Source organism: Polypterus senegalus, chromosome 6 (genome assembly GCF_016835505.1).
Source record: "Polypterus senegalus isolate Bchr_013 chromosome 6, ASM1683550v1, whole genome shotgun sequence".
In the NCBI taxonomy this organism is placed as follows: Eukaryota; Metazoa; Chordata; class Cladistia; order Polypteriformes; family Polypteridae; genus Polypterus; species Polypterus senegalus.
Genome location: NC_053159.1, coordinates 163,343,764 through 163,371,252, shown reverse-complemented (window position 1 = coordinate 163,371,252; position 27,489 = coordinate 163,343,764). Strand labels below are relative to the sequence as shown.

Below are 27,489 nucleotides of genomic sequence, written 5' to 3'. Positions count from 1 at the left end.
CATTAAATGCACTGTTTTATTCTCTCTGGTGGGACAATTCACAAACTGGATGGCGGTATTAAGCTGTTTAGGGAAACATGTTTGAAACCTCTGGAAATAACGATGAAAAAATCCAGTTGTTCCATATAGAGTCTTGCAGTGTCTTGTTAAACAACAATGGCAATTAGATGTGAGAGCTTCCTGGGCATGTAGTATGGACGCAATCCCACTGCTAACAGCTCAATGTCTGGGCTGCTTGCCCACCGTCTATGTGCTTTCCACTTTCAGCCTGTACTCTATCCGCCTGTATATACTGCAAGCTGGCAATTTGGGAATATGCTTATGCAGCCTTGTCTCTGTAATGCACATTAAATTGAACTCATCATTAGGCAATCCTATTGGAAGAGCCCTGTAGTGAATAAAAAAATTCCTTGGGTTATATTGTGATAAATGTCTATACAGTAATCCCTCGCTATATCGCGCTCCGACTTTCGCGGCTTCACTCTATCGCGGATTTTATATGAAAGCATAACTAAATATATAACGCAGATTTTTCGCTGCTTTATGGTTCTGGACAATGTGTCTTTTTTACTTCATGTACATGCTTCCTCAGTTGGTTTGCCCAGTTGATTTCATACAAGGGACGCTATTGGCGGATGACTGAGAAGCTAACCAATCAGAGAACACAGTTAAGTTCTCCTGACTGAGAAGCTAACCAATCAGAGCACGCAATTAAGTTCCTGCCTGCTAAATGCAGTGTTAACCAGGAAGTCTCGTCTCGCTCATTCAGCATCAACGTGTTTCTCTGTGTAAAGAGTTGTGCTTTTTTGTGTTTATCTTTGTGCATAGTCAAGCCCTTCATTATGGCTCCAAAACTGCTACTGCTTCAGGGGCCGTGCCCAAGCGCAAACGGAAGATGTTAACGATTGCCGAAAAGGTAAACGTTTTGGATTTGTTGAAGGCTACGATTCTTTTTATTTACAAAGTAGGAAAGGAATATAAGATCTATGGCCGCAGTGTCCTTTTAACCAGGGTGCAAAACGAGTTGTAAGTGGATGTAATAAGGCAGTAGTCTGGATGGAATCTGCTTTAGGGATTTGGATTGAAGACTGCCAGAAGAAGAACAACGGCAGTGCTACACAATCGCCTGAAGAGGCTCCTTTAAGGGCTGTAACGCTCTCCTTTGTTGTGCAGTAAAATTAAACTCATTGTTATCGGACAAGTCATCGTGTCATTGTTGGTGAATAGCCATAATTAATTTTCTACTTACAGTACTTAGTACATGTATATACGTTTAGTGTCACTGTACACACATTTACTGTATACTATTTTTCTTGCGTTGTACGTATTTATTGCTGGTGGCCTGTCTATCGTAATGGCTGTAACATATGTGATATCAGAGACACTCAATATCTTTAAAATAATATTTAGGTTTTACTGTATATAAACAGTGTGTTTATATACATAATTTCAATGAATCTTACCTAATATCTAAGAGAATACAAAGGGATTATGCTGTATAACTCTGCGGGGAATATTTATAAACAGTGTGGGAGAGTTTATAAGGGCTTAAAATATATAAAAATAACCATACAAACATGGTTTCTACTTCGCGGATTTTCACCAATTGCGGGGGGGTCTGGAATGCAACCCCCGCGATCGAGGAGGGATTACTGTATTGACTGATGTGAAAATTTTTATTTGCTATTTTGCTCAACTATCATTCATATATATTTAACTGAATGAAATATTATAATGCTTCCTTACTAAATGTATGCAAATTTACTTTCTAAATTCCCCATATGAGCTGTCATAAGTTTATTACAGTGATCCCTCGCTATATCGCGCTTTGACTTTCGCGGCTTCACTCCATCGCGGATTTTAAATGTAAGCATATCTAAATATATATCACAGATTTTTCGCTGGTTCGCGGATTTCTGCAGGCAATGGGTCTTTTAATTTATGGTACATGCTTCCTCAGTTTGTTTTCCCAGTTGATTTCATACAAGGGACGCTATTGGCAGATGGCTGAGAAGCTACCCAATCAGAGCACGTATTAAATAAAACTCCTCAATGATATACGATATGCTTCCTGCGTGGTGCTTCGCACACTTCAAAGCTCTAACAGCTCGTATTGATTTTTAATTGTTTGCTTTTCTCTGTCTCTATCACTCTGACATTCTCTGCTGCTGACGGAGGGGGTGTGAGCAGAGAGGCTGTTTGCTTAGAAGATACGGACGCTCTGGTAAAAAAATGCTGAAAGACTACCTTCACATTGATCCTTTCATTGCGGCTGCTTTATCGCGGGTGCTTCGTATACTTAAAAGCCCAATAGACTAATTAATTTTTGATTGTTTACATTTCTCTCTCTCGCTGACATTCCCTGCTGCTGACGGCACTCCTTTGAAGAGGAAGATATGTTTGGATTCTTTTAATTGTGAGAAAGAACTGCCATCTCTATCTTGTCATGGAACACAGTTTAAACTCTTGACAAAAGGGTGTTATTTCATGTCTAGAAGGCTCTAATAATGTTAAAAAACGTATTTAGAAGGTCGTAAACAGGTTTTCCCAGCTCTAACTGCAAAAATATTAGACTTATAAATAAAGAATACTACTTTGTGGAAATTCATTTATCTGTCTGGAGTGGATTAACTGCTGTAAACGAGGGTTTACTGTATAACTGTGCAGAGAATATTTATAAACCGTGTGGGAGAGTTACTAAGGGCTTAAAATATATAAAAATAAACATACAAACATATGGTTTCTGCTTCGCGGATTTTCACCTATCGCGGGGGGGTCTGGAACGCAACTCCCGCGATCGAGGAGGGATTACTGTAATGGCAATAAATTTCAACTGTGTATTAAACTTTACTTTGGATACACATAGTTCAGTAACAACTGCAGCATCCATATCTAAAGCTGCTTTGATAATTTCACATTTTATCAAGATTCATAACCTTTCAGAGCCATGGAGATTTATAAACCTATTTTCAAGACAATATTCCTTTTTACTAGTTCACCACAGTTGTTAACTAATTATTTAATAATTGTTTACTTACTGTCCATTTGTTAGAAGGGTGTTAATATTAATATTGCTGATTTTAGATATTGATTAAATCCTTGATTGTTTTGCACTTCATTCAGTGTGATTTAATTAATAAAATTAATAAAGTGAATTAAAAAAATAGTAACTGTCCATTTATGGGCAATTAAGTGTGAAAAATAAAGTTAATTAAGGTAAATCATGCAGGATCACTGTTCTTTTGTGAGATTCGGTTCCAAATGTGACGTCAACATCTGTGGCCGTCCACTTTTTATGGGGCCTCAACAGGAAGGGCCACCATGAGTGGGGGTTGGTACTGTACTTTCAATGTATGTCTTTTCACATCGGTGGGTAAAACAAAACAGACAGTTAACAACAGCATCCCCTATCATCCCAGAATGGTATTGTTTACCTTAGTAGAGCCAGGAAGATGATCCCCAGTCACCTATGTGCAACAATCTAACTCTAGTCTGGCATTCAGCATCATTAAAATGTAACATGTCTGGTTGTTATAAAGCAGTGGCAGAAATGTTATTTACACATTTTTTTCTTTGCGGATCTTTTCCTAGGTTGCAAATTTCAGCTTCGTCGCACCCTGAATAACCAAAGTGCCCCTGTGTTGTCCTGTGCCTTTTCATCTGATGGAAAGTGGCTTGTGTCTGGGTAAATATTAGCACTGAATGTAAACTTAATATGTAATCTGTTTCTTAATAATCCATAAAGCAGCATTATTGGACACTGTTAATAAAAAGTCTTCAATGAAGAGTTTCAGCTACATTAATATTTCAGTTGTTATACAGGTTGACATTCAAAAATCCGGATTTTGGATGGTTATATGTGCTGTATTTATTTAACAGAAATGACTACCTGTACAGTTCTTTAAAGAAAGAAAATTAAACACTTTATTGATCCACTGTCAGAAAATAACTTTAACAGTTTTTCTTTCTGTTTTTTAATATCATACACTGTTGAAGAGCCAATGTCGTATGTTTCAGAAATGGTTCACATAGACACACCACTATCAAGTTTTTTTAGCACTTCCACTTTCCCTGCGATCAACAATGCACAATGGTTACGTTTTACGCCACCTCTTTTCTTTGCTGAATCCATAATGGAGCTATACAGCAGCAAATAAATGCTACAGTGAGAAGGAATGAACAGGAATGCCTGTTAGCAGGTGCAAGGAAGACCCAACAACTGATTATCGACTACAGCACCATCAAAACATAAATGTGGCCTCCAGAAAACAGTGGCATGCCAACGTGGTAAATTTGAAAATGTGCTCCGAAATACATGCCGGCAATCTGAAGGAACCGGATTATCCATGGCCATGTTTTTGAATGTCAACCTGTACATTAAATTGTTCAGCCTTCTTGAAGTTTAATTAATTTGAACTGTGAAATTGACAGTATTTAGCTATATTTTATGCTGAGTTTCTTTTCAAATGGTGGCACTGGCACTGACACTGGTTATGTGATGTTTGGGCACTCTCTGTGTGAATTTGTGTTTAATTTCAGTTCTCCTTTCTAGTGACATACAAGTTAGGATAATTGGCAACTCTGAACTGGTCATTATAGATGTGTCAGACTCAGTATGGGTATGTGTGTATGAGAGAGTATATCCTGCATCAGACTGGTGGTCCATCTATGTTGCTCCCCATGATCCTAAACTGGATAAGTAGTCTATAAAATGTACAGACATTTCTCCCAGTCCTCATCTTCTTCTATCATTCTTTCTCTGAGCATAGTTGTTACGCCATTGGATTTCTGAATCAGTTGGTGATTCCTTTGAGTACATCACCTTTCTTCTATACAAGTAATACTAGTACAGTTATTATTAAATTTCATGCCAACTATAGTGCACATTCTCTCTTAACACTAGAATTACCAAAGCCTATGAAAAAACTCGTAAATCTGGCCCACCTTAAATTTGTTCGCACTTCTCCATCAGCATTTTTTTTTCCTGTAAATGTGCCAATAAAGACAAGCAGCAAGTGGCCTGCTATTCCATCCCCCCACCACCGCAGAACATGCACAAAGTTTTCCCAGCTCATGCCTTGATTATCTGGGAGTGGAATGCTGGAGTTTTAGACTGGAAATAATAGATCGTTATTTGGGACACATGCATTTCATGTGTGTTCTGTTTCTACAATAATCTGTGTAAACACATTGTTAAAACAGAACATTTTTCATATTGTAGTAATAAATGACAGAATATAGGCATAAACTATATAATGTGTGAAGCCTGAAGTCCAAAGATCAAATAAACAGTTTCATAAAAGGTTCAAGGACGATACAACAGTTTTGTGGCATAGCGGTAAGATTTGCTGACTTGTAATCAAGAGTTCCTGGTTTTGATCCTCACTGCTTCCTATATTTACCATTTTCAGTAGTGAGCTGCTCTTATTGTTAATATACAGTAAACACATACATTAGGTTTGCATTTGTAATAGCCGATGTACATTTATAGTACAGTTCTTGTAAAAGTTAGCATTTTTTTTTTTTCTTCATTTTTATTCTCTCAGTCAGGATACCTACTACTCTAGGAATCTGACGCTGTTACTTTTTATCTGAAACTGGGAATAACTGTAGATTTGAGTGGTGTTTTGAGGCAATGGAACTGGACATTCTCTGATCTGGATGGATAAAAGCTGACACACAAATGCTGGTGAATCTGTCTTCTTTGTATCTCACCATCACTTGATTTTTTTTTTTTTTCAGTTTTATTGAGTGTTCCTGCTCACGCTGAATTAGTATGCACCTTATGGTCCATGGTGGCAAAGCCGCACTGACAAAAAAAAAAACAGACATAGGTATATATGATATTTGGAATAACATTGTGGCACGGATGCAACATCATTCATATCCATTCACATAACATCTTGCGGTTGTAATTTTTTCTGATCTTGTCTATGCAGCCTCTACATTTTGGTGAACTGTGCTGTTTCTTTTGTACTCCAGTACATGCAGAGGAAAGAATAGTACAGAGAGGTCAGTTCAGCGCTATATGCAATCATCAAATTCAAATGTTAACAGTTCACAGACACACAAGGACCATCCTTCCTACATTTACGACATGTGTACCTGTTGCAATGCACACACTTCTCTCTATACTGTGGTTTCTATTACACATCTTCAAAGATGTAAGTGACAAAAATGCATCTATTACTAATTTACTATTATGTAACAACACCTTAACAAACATTTCTTTGGGTCTTCATAACACTCCCACACGTCAGTAAAGTGTTCATCTCTAAAATGTGACCTTCTAACAAAACTTTACTTTGGAGTGGTCTGGGGTGGCTTAATTGAGACACATTTATTTTGATATTACATATTTGGTATATAATCTGTGAATCCTTCATATTGACATGAATTTTTTACCATAATGTTAATATGCCATGCTGCACAGAGATTAATAAACTATCTATAGATGTTTTTATAAGTGTCATGAAGAATAAAAGATGCCTTGGCTAAGGTCTTGTTACATAAGAGTAAATGAGTATACTGTAGTTGCCTTATGCAGTACCTAAACTAAAGTGTTACCAGGTAAGTGTTTAATCAACAGCAGAGTGCACTCTCCTCTTTTCGTAGGCTTTGGTAATTCTAGTGTTGTTAATGCACATTATTGAGGATTTACATCACACTGACTAGTTAGTAATTTTTACGTCATTTTAGGATTATCAGGGTAGGGTATTTTTTGTCTTGGCTAGGTTTTCTTAAAACATTTCTAAGTGTTAGCAAATGCATTCTTTTCTTAATTAGACCAGTATTATTACATTTCAAATGCCAGCCAGGTGTGAATTATGGATTCTCTCTAGGAAGTGTTAACACGAAATATGTTGTTTTCCATTACTTCAGAAAATAGGGGTGTATTCAGTCTCTTCATTTTGAGGCTGATTGCTTGTTTGCATCTTTTTAGAGATAATTATTTTATGTTGACTTCTGACTATACTCCACAGGTGAGAATGTCAATTATGTTTGCTGCTTGCAAATAGTATACACTATAATACACACCTGTGCCATTTGTAAATCAGAATTTTTTTTTTATTTTACATAGAAATATGTGATTAGTCTGTTACTGAATAGAGTTTTGATTTAAAACTGCAAAAAATATAAAACTGCAGTAATTTATTTTAGAAATTAAAATTTTACAGTGCTGGGTATACTTAAATGCCTAAAAATGCAGAAACAAGGAGCATAATTAGGCAGAGAAATTATGTACAGGCATGAATTAGCTAATCATTAAGAAATTACTTTCTACAGACTATTGCCACCAATGTGGCTTTCTAAGAACCATAGTGTATGTTATTGTCATTCTCTGTATTTAAGTTCCTGAGGTGTGGTTTACACCTTAACAAAAAATCATGGACACTTGCTTATTTGTTTATAGTTATAGTTATTTGTTTATAGTTCACTCCAAGTTGCATTTATAGCATTTAATTAGATTCAAGTTGCTTGCACTCATTTCAAAAGTAAAAATTGCAAATTTCATTTATAAATATTTTCTAACACTGCATTTTCTTCATCCATAAAGGCCTTGCATTTATAGCTTGCATATTCTTTAAATTAACAGTTATGGTCCTAAATTATTTTCATCATAATAAAAAACAAAATGCAATTAAAATTTTCTGTGAACATAATTGAATTGAAGGTCTGTTAACATCAGCATTGTCGCACAGTATGCAGAGTTTCTTCCTAACATTTCTGGAGAGTCGAGATCCAATCCAAGGCTTCCTTTCACATACCAAACACATGCTTGAAAGATTAATAGTAAACCGTAAACTGCCCTAGTATGACTAAGTGAATACTTGTATGTGCCCTGCTGTGAACTGGCTGTCTGAGGCTGGTTTGTGCCTTGCAACCGAGCTGGGATAGGCTCTGACATCTCATGACCCTGCAATGAAATTCTTTAAGTTATAGTATAGTGAAACCTTAACCTGATTACGGTGGTGAATTTATATTATTTGACATATATCACCATTTCAGCCACAAGTTTTACAGATTATAAAGGGGAAATGTCTTAGGATGAATAACTTACATCCAATTATTTTTTTTTTTAATTAACATCTAACTTTAAGTTGTGTGTGCTTCTTCAAAGATGTAAGTTGCAAAAATGCATCTATTACTAATTTACTATTATGTAACAACACCTTAACAAACATTTCTTTGGGTCTTCATAACACTCCCACGTGTCAGTGAAGTGTTCATCTCTAAAATGTGATCTTCTAACAAAATTTTACTTTGCAGTGGTCAGGGGTGGCTTAATTGAGACACATTTATTTTGATATTATGTATTTGGTATATAATCTGTGAATCCTTCATATTAACATTAAATTTTTACCATAATGTTAATATGCCATACTGCACAGAGGTTAATAACCTATCTACAGATGTTTTATAAGTGTCATGAATAATAAAAGATGCCTTGGCTAAGGTCTTGTTACATAAGAGTAAATGAATATACTGTAGTTGCCTTATGCAGTACCTAAACTAAAGTGTTACCAGGTAAGTCTTTAATCAACAGCAGAGTGCAGTCTCCTCTAAATGTTAGTCCTGGTCACTTCCTTGTCTATCAGGTAGTGTGGTTTCTTGGCAAAGGCATTGGACTCAACAGGTTGCCAGGATCACTGGCCTATGGTTAAATTGTTTATTCCAATAAAGTACTTACTGTATATAACATTGTAGTACAGCTCAGTACGTGTTGGTTGTCAGTGCAGAATATGCCAAGTCAAAGAGGTTGATCAGTAGATATGAGTTGATAACAGAGACAAACAGATTTGTCATTTCTTTTCAGAAACACAAGAGCACTATAGTTGTAATAGTCTCTTTCCTCAAAAAAAAAAAAATACAGGGCCAGTAATGCATACAGTATATAGTAAAATTATGTTCAGGATCTGGCTTGGAATTACACTCACCTAAAGGATTATTAGGAACACCTGTTCAATTTCTCATTAATGCAATTATCTAATCACCCAATCACATGGCAGTTGCTTCAATGCATTTAGGGGTGTGGTCCTGGTCAAGACAATCTCCTGAACTCCAAACTGAATGTCAGAATGGGAAAGAAAGGTGATTTAAGCAATTTTGAGCGTGGCATGGTTGTTGGTGCCAGACGGGCCGGTCTGAGTATTTCACAGTCTGCTCAGTTACTGGGATTTTCACGCACAACCATTTCTAGGGTTTACAAAGAATGGCGTGAAAAGGGAAAAATATCCAGTATGCGGCAGTCCTGTGGGCGAAAATGCCTTGTTGATGCTAGAGGTCAGAGGAGAATGGGCCGACTGATTCAAGCTGATAGAAGAGCAACTTTGACTGAAATAACCACTCGTTAGCATTTGTGAAGCCACAACACGCACAACCTTGAGGCGGATGGGCTACAACAGCAGAAGACCCCACCGGGTACCACTCATCTCCACTACAAATAGGAAAAAGAGGCTACAATTTGCACGAGCTCACCAAAATTGGACAGTTGAAGACTGGAAAAATGTTGCCTGGTGTGATGAGTCTCGATTTCTGTTGAGACATTCAAATGGTGGAGTCAGAATTTGGCGTAAACAGAATGAGAACATGGATCCATCATGCCTTGTTACCACTGTGCAGGCTGGTGGTGGTGGTGTAATGGTGTGGGGGATGTTTTCTTGGCACACTTTAGGCCCCTTAGTGCCAATTGGGCATCGTTTAAATGCCACGGGCTACCTGAGCATTGTTTCTGACCATGTCCATCCCTTCATGACCACCATGTACCCATCCTGTGATGGCTACTTCCAGCAGGATAATGCACCATGTCACAAAGCTCGAATCATTTCAAATTGGTTTCTTGAACATGACAATGAGTTCACTGTACTAAAATGGCCCCCACAGTCACCAGATCTCAACCCAATAGAGCATCTTTGGGATGTGGTGGAACGGGAGCTTCGTGCCCTGGATGTGCATCCCACAAATCTCCATCAACTGCAAGATGCTATCCTATCAATATGGGCCAACATTTCTAAAGAATGCTTTCAGCACCTTGTTGAATCAATGCCACGTAGAATTAAGGCAGTCCTGAAGGCGAAAGGGGTCAAACACCGTATTAGTATGGTGGTCCTAATAATCCTTTAGGTGAGTGTATAACATTCTGATAAAACTGAATATGTCACGGTTAGAAGTAATGTGATTTACAGATGGCATGGTTACACCGTGCTTAACACTGGTGCCTTGTAGCTTTAGGAGACTTTCTTCAAATTCTACCCTGTAATTATCTGTGTGGTCTTTGGATGTCCTGACTACGTGTTCATGGGCTTTTTCTCTAGCTGCTTAAATTTCCCTTACATGTCTCAAAGTCATGCAAGTTAGTTTGATTTTCTGCTCTAAATGGGACTGGAATGAGTGCAGATGTTTGTGTTACCTGTGATCAACTAGGACAATGTTCAGATTAGGAGAGTTGTTGGAGTAGGCTGTAGCTCTTTGTAACTCTGAGTTGCATATATAGGTTCAGGAAATGAATATTTAAAATTAAATACTATGATTTTGTACAGAAAGGATAATTTATGTACTGATTGCTGAAACACTGCGTTTTGCATTCTGTTGCATTTTTTCATAACCTGAGAAAGCCATGTTGGTATTGAGATTTTGTGGTAATGGAGCTAGACCATAAAGCAAAAGGCGGGTTATTTCTTCATCTCTTACATGCTATAAATGTGAATAAGCAGTAAAGCTGTAGTTTGTAATTACCTTTGGATAAATTAGGAAATCAAATGCAATTGTCAGGATACTTTTTGTGTTACCCCTCCAATCCATCCATTTCATATACCTTCTTTGACTTTTATATGGTCACTTGGAGCTGCACTAGTAGATTCAAGCACAACCAGCCCTGTATTGGAACTGCAAGACAGTAGAAACACACGGTCTCTTTAAATGAGAGAATCATGCAGTATAAACTAACTGCATCATATTTTAAAAGTAAATGAATTCTTTATCTTAGAAAAGCAATACAGTTTCTTGGCATTCTTGTGGCAGTAACAATATTGAGTAAAATTCAGTATTAATGCCTGGTATCAAAATGGCTTATTACTTTGGTTAAAGCAAATGCTGAAATAATTTTCATAACTCTTTAATATTTGTATGAACATACTGTATAATAATATCATCTTTAGGTTACTCTCAGCAATGGCTTAAATGAAAAATGCCTACATTTTATATCTTCATAAATGAAAATCCTCCATTATTATATGCTATATTATTCTACAAGTGGTGAACATTTCACAGCATGCATTAGTAACCTGTTATTGCATAGCTTTAAACATTCATTCATCCACCCACTTTCTGACTTGTTTATGCAATACAGTGTAATGATTAGTGAAGCACTGGAATCTGCTTTGCCAATAAAGAGGCACGTGACAGGGACCAGAAATGAATGTGCAAATTCCATGCTGTAACCTTGTGTTTAAATATCTACTTAAGCAATAAAATATTTTTATAAGAGGACCTCAACTTTTTACATGCAGATGTGTGTTTTTTCAGGATGCTGTATGTATTAGTGGAATGTTAGTATAGCTCAAGTGGGTAAAGGCTTAACTGATGTGGGAAAGGCAAACTCACTGCATTGTTTTTCAAGACTAGATTGAATTTTTTCAGTGGAGTAAAGCAATGAACGTAATAATAAAAGAAAATGGATAATCCTAATCTTGTTATTTCTATGCAGCTCAGTATCATTTGAAAAGAAAAAAAAAAATTCAGGAACTGTAGACATTAAAATCAAATGTATGCTATGTGTATTGTATTCCTATTGTGAAATAATTTAAATATACACCGATCAGCTACAACACATTAATGCAATTCTTACAATATTTAATATGTTGTAATAGGTTGCATGTACACATACAGCAAATAGGAGTAATAAAGTAAAACATTTATTAAAAATGTATAAGTCATATTTATGAGTTTAAGACATGGAAACTTAATCACGTTACAGTTTTTAGAACTGTTGATCTGTCCAGGCTGAAGTGGGCTAGCAGTAAAAATACTAAAAGTCTAACACAAAATGCCTTTGTAATAATTGTTTTAATTCTGCTTTTCCTGGTAACAGTGGTGGGTGGCAACACACTGAGGTAGGCCAAATAGGCTTAGCTGTTGCCTGCAACATTCTTCAACTATTTTTTGAAATATGCTGCTGCTATTATGATAGCCAGCACATAAACTTCGGGTGTACTGAGTCTGCTACTGTGTGTTCTGAGTCTTTGGAATGCCTTGTACACCATTCATGGAAGACACCCAAGGGACATTCTAAATACATGTCCAAACTACCTGAACTAGATCCTCTCAATCAGGAGAAGTAGTGGATCTACTCTGAGGTCCTTTTGTATTCCTATTTTTATCAATCTGTCATTAATGTTGAGCTTAGCAATTTTGCCCTTTGTATTCTTAACTCCACTGTTTCAGCCTTCACCCAGAGTTCATGACCCATAGGTGACTATAGGGTTGCAACCTGAGTGGCAAATGGACACTGTCAAGGGTGTGGTAAAATGTTCATAAAATAGCTGACCTTGCACCGATCCATTGGCCAATCTCAGGATCACCTCTGCTGTCACTCATGATAAATACCTTGAGGTACTTGACCTTATATACGTAGGGTAGTATGTGAACAGAACACTCACTTTACAAATGCAGGGACCAGATAGCACACAGCAGGTTTAAGAATTACATATAGCACATTAAACAAGACACCATAGGGTGCACAGTCATATTGGATTGACACCCATGGCTCCTGAAATATTTGTAGAAGAACAAAGAATTCTCCACAGTTCCATGACCAGGACGGATTTCACATTTCTCCTTGGGAATCCAGTGTTCAACTACTAGGTGCCTCTTCTTTACAGCTCCCCATCATAGGCTTCCCAAGCAGAGTGAGGAGTGAATTTCCTTGGCAGTTGGAACACACCCTCTTGCTCCATTTTTAAAATGGGGACCTTCACCCCAGTCTGCTAGTTTCTCATGCCACACAACTAGGGCTGGGTGATTAAACAATAAAGATAATTACCATAAAATAATTTTTCCTAAATAAAAATATAATACATTGTTGATAGAAAATTGATTGAACTCATTCCATCAATGTTTTGCTAGACGACAAGAAAAGCCAGTGATAATAATAGTGCCACGCCCAACCAGTCATGTGGCTGGAACAGAGTTACAGCCACATCAGGTTAGGTTGATGGACACAGCACCGAGCGTAGCAGCTGGCAGCAGCAGCATGCGTACTAATGTTTGGGCTGGGGCACTGCTTTCAGAAAATGTTAACGAAGACTCAAAAAAAAATCAGCGTTACTGAAGAAGACAACCCAACAGACACAGCCCAAGACTCAAAAGATGATGACATTGTTGAAAAGAAGGATCAGATGAATTCGGTAGCGTGGAGATACTTTGGCTATTTAAAGTCCGACAAGAAACAGATTAGCGCGCTGCAGACTGAGTCGAAATCATGCTACCACTAAACTTTTGTACCATCTGAAGCAGTGCCATTCTTTAGAGTATGCAAAATGCAAGACTTTACAGGCCCAGAACAAAGCAAGTGTTACACTAATGGGAATTTCTTGTACCTGCCTTTTTTTTTTTTTTACTTTGAGCATAAGCTGAGCACAATTGAGTGAATATGTGAATTTTGTTTACATTCTTTTTCATTTACATTTGAAAACTACTTGAACTAAGTAGTGTGTGATTTCACACTTAAAAGTTTTTCAAGAAAAGAAGTACACAATGGTTGGTCTAAAATGGTTGGCATTTTCTTGTACATTACATTACTGTGAACATATCAGTGTTACTTATTATTAGAAATTTACTGACTTATAATTGGTACTTTCAGCAGTTAACACCTTTGGATAATGGAACATACTTTTAAAAGATATCCTTATTATTAATTTATATATTTCTTTTACTGTCATTGACAAAAAGTGAAGGAGTGAATAAAACAATAATTTCACTGTAATGTAGTATTAATTCTTGGCATTTTCAGTGGATAAAATAGCTTTTACCATTTTTTTTTTACCATTTGTAGTGAACACATAAGATTAATGCAAATAATACTGTGGCTAAGAATGCAGGAACATTTGATATGCTTCAAAAAAAGAATATGTATATGAGGAGTTTTATGAGTTTGGAAGTCATAACACTAAATTTCATCAATGCTAAAAGATTGTTCTTTGTTTGCCTTGGCTACCAAGTGTGACTTACTCTAATCCTCTTTGGTGTAACCAGAAAAGGCTGGAATAAGCCCAGCTTGTCGAATTAAGCAAGGCTTACATGTTTAGCTCGATTTTTTTAGAATACCCCACAAACTATATATGCATAAGAAATCTTTTAATCCCCCTCCTAGTTATTTATGTGTACCTTACTGACATTATTTACAGATGCTTACGTTATGCAGAGATGTATTGAATATAGCATAGAGCAGGGGTCCTCAGTTCCTTTCTGAATGGCTGCAGGTTTTTCGCTTTAACAAATTTCTTAATTAGAACCCATTTATTTACTACTAAAGAAGTGTTTTTTAATGGACTTAGTTTTAGTTAACTTGCTTGTTATGAATCAGAAATCTTATTTGACCATTTTAGTTTTAAAGAGATGCATTTAGTTTTTAATTGTTGCCTGTTTTCTTAACCAGTCATCAGTTCATAATAAGATGCAACCACCAGCTCTCCAGCTAACATGCTTACATTTAAACTTGTGTATATGCATCATGAAGTATCTGTGTTAATAAATTGTTTTGAAATAAATAAGAGAGAAGGGAAGGATCAGGTACAAAGTTGTTCTGGACCACAAAACATATGGGAAATGCTCACAGAAAATAAAAATCTACAATGTGATAAAGATTGCTTTTGGAAGAATCTTCTTCTTCTTTCAGCTGCTCCTGTTAGGGGTTGCCACAGCGGATCATCGTCTTCCATATCTTTCTGTCCTCTGCATCTTGTTCTGTTACACCCATCACCTGCATGTCCTCTCTCACCATATCCATAAACCTTCGCTTAGGCCTTCCAAAATTTCCTCTTCCCAGGGAGCTCTATACTTAGCATCCTTCTCCCAATATACCCAGCATCTCTCCTCTGCACATGTCCAAACCAACGCAATCTCGCCTCTCTGACTTTGTCTCCCAACCATCCCACTTGAGCTGACCCTCTAATGTACTCATTTCTAATCCTATCTATCCTCGTCGCACCCAGTGCAAATCTTAGCATCTTTAACTCTGCTACCGCCAGCTCTGTCTCCTGCTTTCTGGTCAGTGCCACCGTCTCCAACCCATATAACATAGCTGGTCTCACTACTGTCCTGTAGACCTTCCCTTTCACTCTTGCTGATACCTGTGTGTCACAAATTACTCCTGACACTCTTCTCCACCCATTCCACCCTGCCTGCACTCTCTTTTTCACATCTCTTCCACAATCCCTATTACTCTGTACTGTTGATCCCAAGTATTTAAACTCATCCACCTTCGCCAACTCTACTCCTGCATCCTCACAATTCCACTGACCTCCCTCTCATTTACACACATGTATTCTGTCTTGTTCCTACTGACCTTCATTCCTCTGCTCTCTAGAGCATATCTCCGCCTCTCCAGGGTCTCCTCAAACTGCTCCCCACTATCGCTATAGATCACAATGTCGTCAGCAAACATTGCAGTCCACAGGGACTCCTGTCTAATCTCGTATGTCAGCCTGTCCATCACCATTACAAATAAGAAAGGGCTCGGAGCTGATCTCTGATGTAATTTCACCTCCACGTTGAATGCATCCCACACTCCTACCGCAGACCTCACCACTGTCACACTTCCCTCGTACATATCCTGTACAACTCTTACATACTTCTCTGCCACTCCTGACTTCCTCATATAATACCACAGCTCCTCTCGAGGCATCCTGCCATATGCTTTCTCCAGGTCCACAAAAACGCAATGCAACTCCTTCTGGCCTTCTTTAAACTTCTCTATCAACATCCTCAGAGCAAACATTGCCTCTGTGGTGCTCTATCTTGGCATGAAACCATACTGTCTGCTCACTAATCATCATCTCACTTTTTAACCTAGCAACCACTACTCTTTCCCATAACTTCATGCTGTGGCTTATCAATTGTATTCCCCTGTAGTTACTGCAGTCCTGCACATCCCCCTTATTCTTAAATATCAGCACCAGTACACTTCTTCTCCACTCCTCAGGCATCCTCTCACTTTCCAAGATTCCATTAAGCAATCTGGTTAAAAAACTCCATCCCTGCCATCCCTCTGGACCAACGACCTTTCTATTTTTCATCCTCTTCATAGCTGTCCTTACTTCCTCCTTGCTAATCCGTTGCACTTCCTGATTCACTAACCCCACATCATCCAACCTTTTCTCTCTATCGTTCTCTTCATTCATCAGCCTCTCAAAGTACTCTTTCCATCTGCTCAACAGACTCCTTACTTGTGAGTACATTTCCATGTTTATCCTTTATCACCCTAACCTGCTGCACATCTTTCCCAGCTCGGTCCCTCTGTCTAGCCAATTGGTACAGGTCCTTTTCTCCCTCCTTAGTGTCCAATCTCTCATACAACTCATCATACACCTTTTCACCACCAGGTTTCCTTTTCCTCCTTCCTCTTTACAGATGTCATGCCAAGCACCGCTGTAGTTTCCCAGCTGTCTGGTAACTCTTCACTGCCACCCAGTGCCTGTCTCACCTCCTCCCTAAACTCAACCTTGCAGTCTTCCTTTTTCAACTTCCACCATTTGATCCTTGGCTCTGCCCTCACTCTCTTCCTGTTCTTGATCTCCAACGTCATCCTACAGACCACCATCCTGTGCTGCTTAACTACACTTTCCTCTGCCACCACTTTGCAGTCTTCAATCTCCTTTAGATTAACTCTTCTGCATAGGATGTAATCTACCTGTGTGTATCTTCTTCCACTCTTGTACATAACTCTATGTTCCTCCCTCTTCTTAAAATACGTATTCACCACAGCCACATCCATCCTTTTGGCAAAATCCACTATCCTCTGACCTTCTTCATTCCTTTCCTTGACACCATACCTACCCATCACCTCCTCGTCTCCACTGTTCCCTTCACCAACATGCCCCTTGAAATCCGCTCCAATCACTACTTTCTGTCCCTTGGGTACACTGTTCGTCACTTCATCCACCATGATGGAACAATTTGAATCCACCTCCGATCCACCTGGCCTTACTCCCCTTCCATTTAGTCTCTTGCATGCACAATATATCAACCTTCCTTCTCTTTATCATATCTGCTAACTCTTACCAGTCGTACTGCCAACATTCAAAGTTCCTACCCTCAGTTCCACTCTCTTTACTTTCCTCCTCTCCTCCTGCCTCCAGACATCTTGTTGGTGAACAGTACTGGTGGCAGTTGTTGTTAACCTGGGACTCGACCGATCCGGCATGGAAATGTGTATTGTCCTCATATTGATTTGGCAAAATTTTACACTTGATGCCCTTCCTGATGTAACCCTCCTCATTTATCCGGGCTTGGGACCGGCACGAAGAAACACACTGGTTTGTGCATCCACTGTGGTTGGGTTCTTTCTTTTGCAGATAATAAAATTTGGTATTTAATTATATGACTTTTTACTGCTTTTATTTCTTTTAGAATAAAAAGCCATATAATTAAATGCCAAATTTCATTATCTGCTAAGCATTGTGCCTAATTGAAACTGGTTGGAAAGAAAACCTGCAGCCATTGTGGCTCTCCGTGACCGTAATTGATGACCCCTGTTGTTGAGTCACAGCTCTCAAAGTCAGACATTTTTTTTTGTGTGTATAATTTGTTATCCACTGCAAAAATGAAGTGTTTCAAAATTTCTCACACTATTAAAAGCACCATGAAATATTATTAATCAAGACATGTACAGTAATGCTGCAAGAATTCCCTTTCTATCCATTAAATTATGATGTTAACATCATGGATACAGTTAATTTCTTATTTCCCTTGAAATTGATGACCTGCAATGGTAACCTAAAATTCTAGACTGTTTATTATTATTTTTATACAATGTTGAGAGATTAAAAATAGTTTATCATCATGTTTTGGTGTATATACAAACTAAAATTTTCCAAATAACTGTGTCTATTAGGAATCATTCTGGAAGTAAGCCATGTTAGAATATGATTATTTCAGTTTAGCCATCTCCTTCATATTTCTAAGAATACATCTGATAGAAAGGTTATCCTTTTTTTTCTGGAACAACCTTTTAAGTAACGGCTTGAAGGATGCCAGAACATACAGTGGGTATAGAAAAGAATTACCCCCTTTGAAATATTCCCATTTTTTTGCATTATAGCCTTAAATGGAAACACACCCAAAAAATATTTCTTCCCAGCTTTACTTACTCAATGCAACCTATAACATCCAAGTGAAAGAAGTCACAGCTACGGTTCAGAAAAATTATAAAAAATCAAAAACAAGAGATACTGAGATTAATAAAGGATCACCCTCCAATGTAAATATTTTGTTAAACCACCTTTTGTTTTAATGACAGCCTTGAGTCTGTTGGGATACTTCTCTATCAGCTTTGCACAACTAGATTGAGCAGTATTTGCCCACTCTTCTTTACAGAACTGTTCAAGTTTGGTCAAATTGGATGGTGAGCGTTGGTGGACTGCTGTCTTCAGATTGTTTCACAGATTTTCATTGGGATTTAGGTCTGGGCTCTGACTGGGACGTTCACATTTTTCACCTTCAGTCACTGTGTGGTCAATTTTTCTGTGTGCTTCGGGTCGTTGTCTTGTTGAAAAGTGAACATTCTGCCCATCTTTAACTTTCTGGCAGAGGGTAGCAGGTTTTCCTCAAGAATTTGATGTTATTTTGCCCCATCCATTTTTCCTTCTACCCTAAAGAGAGCCCCAGGCCCTGTGGCAGAGAAACATCGTTTGGTATTGAGGCCAAATAGTTCGATTTTGGTCTCATCTGACCATAAGACATTTTTCCACTTGGCATCAGAATCTTCAAGGTGCATTCTGGCAAAGCTCAAACAAGCCTTAATGTGGCCTTTCTTGTGAAGAGGCTTTTTCCTTGCAACCCTCCTGAAAAAGCCACATTTGTGGAGCGCTTGTGAAATTGTTTTCACATGCATACAATGACCACTTTGCCATACTTCTTCAAAGTGGCCATTAGCCTCTTGGTAGCCTCTCTTACCAGGGAGGTTCCTAGTAGCACCAAACACTTGACACTTCTTTATTATGGACTTTACTGTGCTCCTTGGGACTGATAAAGCCTTTGAGATTTTTTTGTATCCATCTCCTGCCTTATGTCTGTCCACAACTCTGTCCCTGAGATCTTTTGAAAGTTATTTGCTGTCAGTTGCACTACCAAGCAAGGGAATGCTCCAGGAACAGCTGTTTTTATGCTTCGTTAATCACACAGATTACAATTGATTACAGGTGGAAGCCAGTAACCCTGGTCAGCAATAGACATGGTGGGTACTTACACCTGATTGAGTTTACAGATATTGTTGGGGGTTGAGTGTGATCCTCAGTATTTCTTGTTTTTTATTTTTTAAAATTCTTCTGCACTGTAGTTGTGATATCTTTCACTTGGATGTTATAGATTGCATTGAGTAAGTAAAGCTAGAAAAAATATTGGTTTGTGTGTGTTTTCATTTAAGGCTGTAAAGCAAAAAAAATGGGAATATTTTGAAAGGGGGTGATTCTTTTCTATACCCACTGTATCTTAATGGCAGTAGGCAGAAACCAGGAACAACTTGTGAACTTAATAATGGGCAAACTATTGTTGAATCTACTCACATTTAATCAGTACAGGTTTTATAGTCAATCTGACAGCATTTCTTTAGAAACCAGTGGAATACATAGATAACATGCAGATCCAACACAGAAAGCAGTCAAGGCATAAACTGAACTAAGCATTGTGAGATGGTCACACTATTACCATGACAAATAATATGTCCGTGATGCAGAAAAGTTTTACCTGACAAATACATTGTAAGATCCTCTGAAGTAGAAAACCAGCAGTTAATGGAACACTAAGCAGTTATAAGGCAAACATGACTATGCTCTGAGGAAGTTTTTAGACAATTGAATCAGACTGCTGCGAATTTCATACAAATTGACTAGAGGAAGCAAATTGGAAAGGCTGAGTTATTTCATCTCTGTGTTTAACATCTGCCTAATGCGCAGAAGTGGCCAGAACTGTATGTAGGTAACTGCTGGGGTAAATAAAGTTTATAGGGTCGTTTATTGTCACATTTGAAACTTCCAAAACTCAATCTCTTCTCTGGATATCTAAACTTGGCAATTTTGAGACTGATGTAATACAAAATATGAATTTGAGGTAGTTTTATCAAAAAAGATGGAATGCTCTTTCAGAACTTCTTTGAGGCATATGAAGAAACAGTGTGTCACCTATGCATGTTAGCAGTTCTTTGTCACTTGTAAAAAATATGTTTAAAGATCAGTTGCTTGTAAAGAAATGCTTGCTGTTTCCTTTCAGTGTTACTGTTTTCCTTAAACTTATCTAAAGTTAATTTCCATTAATTTTCATCTGTTTTCATCATTTTTCTAAACCCTTTTCCCAATTGCAGTGTTGCCTGTAGCTCATGCCTTCTCCTTTAGCACTAAACGTAAAACTGAAAACAAAGGTAAATGGCATTCTACTAGATGGTGTACTAGTCCAATATACTCGCACAAAAAATGGCACAGTAATATTGGAGCAAGTTAATATTTTACAGTTAATGTAAAGTGTTTGGATTGCTGCGAAACATGTGGAATATCCAGAGAAAACTTATGCACCCACATAGAAAATCTGTTAACCCCATAGAGACTGTGGGTCAGAAGGGAATTATACCTAATGTACAGTTAGGTCCATACATATTTGGACAGAGACTGTGTATTTTAAATGAAACAACTCAGATGCAGTTGAAGTGCAGACTTTCAGCTTTAATTCAGTGGGTTGAACAAAATAAATGCATAAAAATGTGAGGCAACTAAAGCATTTTTTTAACACAATCCCTTCATTTCAGGGGCACAAAAGTAATTGGACAATTGACTCAAAGGCTATTTTATGGACAGGTGTGTTCAAGTCCGTCGTTATGTCATTATCAATTAAGCAGATAAAAGGCCTGGAGTTGATTTGAGGTGTGGTGCTTACATGTGGAAGATTTTGCTGTGAACAGACAACATGCGGTCAAAGGAGCTCTCCATGCAGCTGAAAGAAGCCATCCTTAAGCTGCGAAAACAGAAAAAACCCATCCGAGAAATTGCTACAATATTACGAGTGGCAAAATCTACAGTTTGGTACATCCTGAGAAAGAAAACAAGCACTGGTGAACTCGGCAACGCAAAAAGACCTGGACGTCCACGGAAGACAACAGTGGTGGATGATCGCAGAATCATTTCCATGGTGAAGAGAAACCCCTTCTCCACAGCCAACCAAGTGAACAACACTCTCTAGGGGGTCGGCGTATCGATATCCTAGTGAACCATAAAGAGAAGACTGCATGACAGTAAATACAGAGGGTGCACTGCAAGGTGCAAGCCACTCATAGGCCTCAAGAATAGAAAGGCTAGATTGGACTTTGCTAAAGAACATCTAAAAAAAGCCAGCACAGTTCTGGAAAAACATTCATTGGACAGATGAAACCAAGATCAACCTCTACCAGAATGATGGCAAGAAGAAAGTATGGAGAAGGCGTGGAACAGCTCATTATCCAAAGCATAGCACATCATCTGTAAAACACGGTGGAGTCAGTGTGATGGCTTGGGCGTGCATGGCTGCCAGTGGCACTGGGACACTAGTGTTTATTGATGATGTGACACAGGACAGAAGCAGCCGAATGAATTCTAAGATGTTCAGTGACATACTGTCTGCTCAAATCCAGGTAAATGCAGTCAAATTGATTGAGCGGCATTTCATGATACAGATGGCAATAACCCAAAACATACAGCCAAAGCAACCCAGGAGTTTATTAAAGCAAAGAAGTGGAAAATTCTTGAATGGCCAAGTCAGTCACCTGATCTTAACCCAATTGAGCAGGCATTTCACTTGTTGAAGACTAAACTTCAGACAGAAAAGCCCACAAACAAACAGCAACTGAAAGTCGCTGCAGTAAAGGCCTGGCAGAGCATTAAAAAGGAGGAAACCCAGCATCTGGTGATGTCCGTGAGTTCAAGACTTCAGGCTGTCATTGCCAAAAAAGGGTTTTCAACCAAGTATTAGAAATGAATATTTTATTTCCAGATATTTAATTTGCCCAATTACTTTTGAGCCCCTGAAATAAGGGGATTGTGTTAAAAAAAATGCTTTAGTTGCCTCACATTTTTATGTAATCTTTTTGTTCAACCCACTGAATTAAAGCTGAAAGTCTGCACTTCAACTGCCTCTGAGTTGTTTCATTTAAAATTCATTATGGTAATGTACAGAACCAAAATTAGAAAAAAGTTGTCTCTGTCCAAATATTTATGGGCCTAACTGTATGTGTTTAGAACTGTCAGGCAGGAGCAGTAACCTACTGAATAATTATTTCAATTATAAATGTGAAAAAATGAGTACTTATTAGATTATTTTGATGATGTTTGAACTTTTAGTAATATTAAATATACTAATAATGTATTTTATTCTTTTTTTTTCCTTTAAGCTCAGTTGATAAAACAGTGGTAATTTATGATGTGGTAAGTGTTTTTATTTATACACTATTTCTTAGATTTGTTAGTTTGGAGCCATACTTTGTTGTACTGGAGTCATGTTTATAATGTGTTAATTAACACTTTATTTACTCTCATTAATTCCATCTTAAACAATACTCTACAGAAATATGTAGAAAGAAATATAACATGGCACTTCTCCATGTTGGACATTTTTTATGGAGTTCATATTCATGTGATCACATTTTCGTGTAGTTTGTCACCACATTGACAGCAAATCCACACATACTTTTCAATAGAGAAAGACATTTTCTTTGAGTCTCTGTTTAAATTTTCCCCTATGCATTGTGTCTTTCTAAAAGATTTTCAGTGGACTGAATAATTTTATCAGTAGTATGTTCTAAAATATGGTTATTTCATATCTTAGTCTGCTAATATTTTCTTTTTAGGTTGAAGGAATTACACTTCATACATTAATCCACCATGACAGGTACATTTTTTTCTTTATTGACTGTGATATCTCTGTTAACATTTGTTTTTTCTTGAAGGATATTCAAAGTCTTGGTTCCAAAAACTGTTGACTCCATTCCAATTTTTGACTTTCATAAACACAATCTGACCATTTCCATTGTATTGTCTTGTGTGTGTCTGTCTTTGTTTAAGTGAGTGTTTGTGTCAGGCTTAGCTCCTGAACATATTAAATGATTTCAATCAAAAATTGTTTTTCCTGAGTTGGTTTAGTTATTGAAAGAAAACTATCCATTACAAATTACCAGTTATTCCTGTCAGATTGCAATGGCAGAATTGAAAGTGTTTGTGCTATAAAGCTTTAAGCTGGGCATATGGATGAGACACCCCATTTGCACAACAGAAATTTAGAACATGTAAAGGCAGCAGATTTTTGTTTTACTTTGTGTATTAGCTTTGTGTTTTCAAACCATAAGCATTAATCTCCTTTACATGCTGTTTCTCTTTGACCATGCACAACATTTTTTTCCCCATCTGCCTGTTTTTTCAAGATCCAGATGTTCATTAACTAGCGTAGGCAATCAGCCTTAGCTATCCTCTTTTTTTTAAAGTGTTAATGACTTAAAGGAAAAGTCACTTGTTGTTTTTTTACTGTATATTAATTAGCTAATTTGAAAGCTTTAATTCCATTTAAAGTGTGTCTTCTTTGTTCGTTTTAGGCATGTCACAACGTGTGCTTTTTCTCCGAACCTGCCTTTACTTGCTACTGGATCAATGGATAAGACAGTGAAGATCTGGAAAATTAATAATGGAGATAGTTCTGATGGTCAGTAGTCTCAGTCTCAATCATTCCATCTTTATTTTATGTAGTGGTATTAATAGCATGCAGCATTGCAAAACATTTTACAGGCCAAATGGGATTATTATATAGAAGTCTTCACAAGGATAGAAGGACATTTTTCCATTTTAATTCAAGTAGAAGATACTTCTTTACAAAAGGGTGTGTTACATTTGAAGTTTAGCTCTCATAAAAAAAAAATCCTTCATCTAGAACCAGTTTATATTTTAATAAGATTACACCAATATCTTGATTAACATATTAACATTGCCTGCAGATCACAAATGGAACATCTACTCTTTAAAACAAGTTGTCTGGGACACCTATACTGGTAGCACTGGGCACAAAACACCTTTCCATGACAATAAACAAATAAGTGAAACCCATAATTATGTATTTCAAACAGACAGTCAAAAAGAACTTCTAAGTACCTCTAAAAATGATGTGTTCTGGAGTCTGGAGCTCACAGGTTGGATCTTGCCCTCAATACATTTTGGTCACTTTTAACAGAGATAAATGTGCTTGATTAAAGATTTTGAGTTGATTGATTGAATGCTTCACACATATGGAGCTAGAGTCTATTCTACGCATGACTGTCTTCCACTCCTTCTCTGAGATAATAAGAGATCCTTTCTCCACCATACCCTGGGGTCTTTGAAAGGAAGGTACTTTAAAGCATTTTTATATATTATTGAGATGCTGTTTAAGTCTTTAAGACTGATACATATTTATTCTGGAATAGAATTGAGTAGCTGGTAAGGAAAATTAGTCATTTTTCTGACTTGGAAATAGTGGAAAAATTGTGTTGATAGGAGGTTAAATTTGAAGTATAATTCTGTGCCAATGCGGGTTCACTCCATGCACCCATCTTGCCTCTGGGAGCCCTTGAACCCTACACTGTCGGTAATGTTACTGATGAGCTAGGCAGTGAGGCATAACATAGCAAGGGGATAGTGCAAATTGCTCTGATTAAAAAAAAAAAACAAAAAAAAAACCAACAAAAACAATGTTCAAATTAAATAAAGTGCGGTGCTTCAAAAATCATCCATCCATTTTCCAACCCGTTGAATCCGAGCACAGGGTCACGGGGGGTATGCTGGATCCAATCCCAGCCAACAATGGGCGCAAGGCAGGAACCAATCCTGGGCAGGGTGCCAACCCACCGGAGGACACACACACCCACACACCAAGCACACACTAGGGACAATTTAGAACCGCCAACCCACCTAACCTGCATGTCTTTGGACTGTGGGAGGAAACTGGAGTACCCAGAGGAAACCCATGCAGACACGGGGAGAACATGCTAACTCTACACAGGGAGGACCGGGAAAGCGAACCTGGGTCTTCTAACTGCGAGGCAGTGCGCCAAATCAATAAATAAATAATCCATAAAAACAGTTGTGAAAAGTGGAGGGTAAAATCCATTAGAAAAAAGTCTTAAAAACAATAAGGTTAAAATAATGTAGGAAGCAGCCATTTAAAAAACAACAAGCCCGGTGACTTTTTACCTGGCGGCTCCCCTGCTTCTCCTATCTGGGCTTCTCAACAGGGGAGTTGCCCTACCTGCAGCTGGCCTTCTCTTCACTCTGCTGTTGGTTATTCGCCTCTCTGATCCCTGGCTCCGGTAGGCTCCACCAAACAGTTGAGTCTAATTTCTTAAAGAGTGAATTGTTAATGTATATGAGGATGCTCTGAAATACATAGAAAAATAAGCTTAGGAAGGATGTTTATCTTAACATTGTTAATTCTCCCTTATAGTGTAAGATGGAAGGTAGACCAACCGTCTATATAAGGATTTATACTACTCCATAAATGTGTGTTATATTTTTGTGCTCAATAATTTTATCTCCATTGTTGTTGGTAATTTCTGTTATTGCATTGCGAACTTCATGCTTGTCGATTTGTTGAGCTTTATTAGCCTTCTCTTCATGTTCATAGTAATAATGTTGTGATTTAAAGATGAGCTGTTCTGTTTCTTTTGTTGCAAAGTGCTTAAATTCTTATTGCAGATGTTGGTACTAGTTGACAACAGGGATAAAGATGCCTTGCTCGGTTCCAAGATCCCACCTGAGATCAGTAAATTTTGATTGCCTGCCACACTCTTCGTTTTGCTTCCACAATCATTGTTGACTAGAGTAGATGCTGCAGCATGATGTCCTGGCTGATCCATTCTTTGGCCTGTGTCTTCTAACTTGGTCTCTGGCAGACTGTATCTTGAACATGAAGCTAGCTTAGACTTTGATGAGACTTTAACTACTTTTTCCTTCTATTTCTGACCCCTTGGTTTCCTGCTCATGCTTTTAAATATACTTGTAGTTCAGTCCTCCCAGGTTGAGTAAATTCGAGATATTTTGAATATATAGTAAAAAAATCCTATAAAAAAAAAATCCTGGCGCAGCTCCTTCCTAGACATCCATCTATCACAATGGACAAGACCAAAACCCCATTCCTCAAGTGACTCATTTTGAGCTTCATTGATAGATTAAGCAGGAAGAACACATACTGAAAACTGCCAGTTAGTGCAGGTTTTACTCTGGTGTAAATAATGAAGGAGGATTATAAAGAGTTGGGGCACCATGGTGATCCCTTTAAAATTGAAAACAAGCCACAAAAGGAAAAGCATCACCAAAAGACTGCCTCATGATGGGGCCATGTCAGAATTAGAATTACAAGTAAATAATTCAATAGAGAAAGCAACATTACCTCCTCCTTTGAAAAGCATTAGGCATTTGAAGTTGTACACAACATTGTGATTTCTAAGCCAACATTAATGCTAAACACAAAGTATAATATTTATTTATTTATTTATTGTATTTATTTATTTATAAAGCACTTTAAAAACAACATCAGGGCTGACCAAAGTGCTGTACAATAAAACCCAACATATAAGACACACAAGAACCAAAGAGGTAAAAGAAACAGAAACACATAAGAGTTGAAGACATTCATAATAAAAAAAGTACACAGATAGTCAACTAAGGTCCCAGTCAACATCTCATAATGGGTCCAAGGCAAGGGAGTAAAAGTGTGTTTTTTTAAATAAGATTTAAAGACCGCAAGTGAAGGAGCCTGCCAAAGGTGCAATAGCAAAGTGTTCCAAAGTTTTGGAGCTGCAACTAAAAAACCACAATCACCTCTAAGTTCGCATTGTGTCTTTGGGACAAGTAAAAGCATCTGGTCTGCTGACCTGAGAGAGCGAGATGGTACATATGGGTGCAGCAGTTCCAACAAACCTGCATGCATTTCTCTCCTCCTAGTATTTTAAGTCATAATAGGTAAGTTAAATGATATTAGTAACCATGAAAGTAAAAAAATGCAAGCTAAGAGAAGAAAAGATTATCTAGATATGAATGATGTACCGACTTGTTAGCTGTTTTTCACAGCAAAAATGAAAGTCTAGTTAGTACCATTTACTTTACACTAAACCAAGTTCATAGTACTATTATCTGCAGATTACAGTGATTTACTATTTCCCTGCAACTTTAATAGGGTGGCCAGACATATAGATGACAGGGACAGATCCCGATTTCAGGATATGCTCCCCAATAA

The 27,489-nt window shown here is 37.7% G+C and overlaps 1 protein-coding gene across 1 annotated transcript in view; it reads left to right on the top strand.

Annotated features, from left to right (window-relative positions):
- The window catches only part of wdsub1 (WD repeat, sterile alpha motif and U-box domain containing 1), a 109,995-nt gene that overhangs the window by 34,839 nt on the left and 47,667 nt on the right, over positions 1–27,489 (top strand). The window contains exons 5-8 of the mRNA XM_039757459.1: positions 3,592–3,685; positions 22,628–22,661; positions 23,084–23,124; positions 23,822–23,928. Coding sequence (XP_039613393.1) covers positions 3,592–3,685; positions 22,628–22,661; positions 23,084–23,124; positions 23,822–23,928 — 276 coding nt within the window. The remainder of the gene's footprint in view (positions 1–3,591; positions 3,686–22,627; positions 22,662–23,083; positions 23,125–23,821; positions 23,929–27,489) is intronic.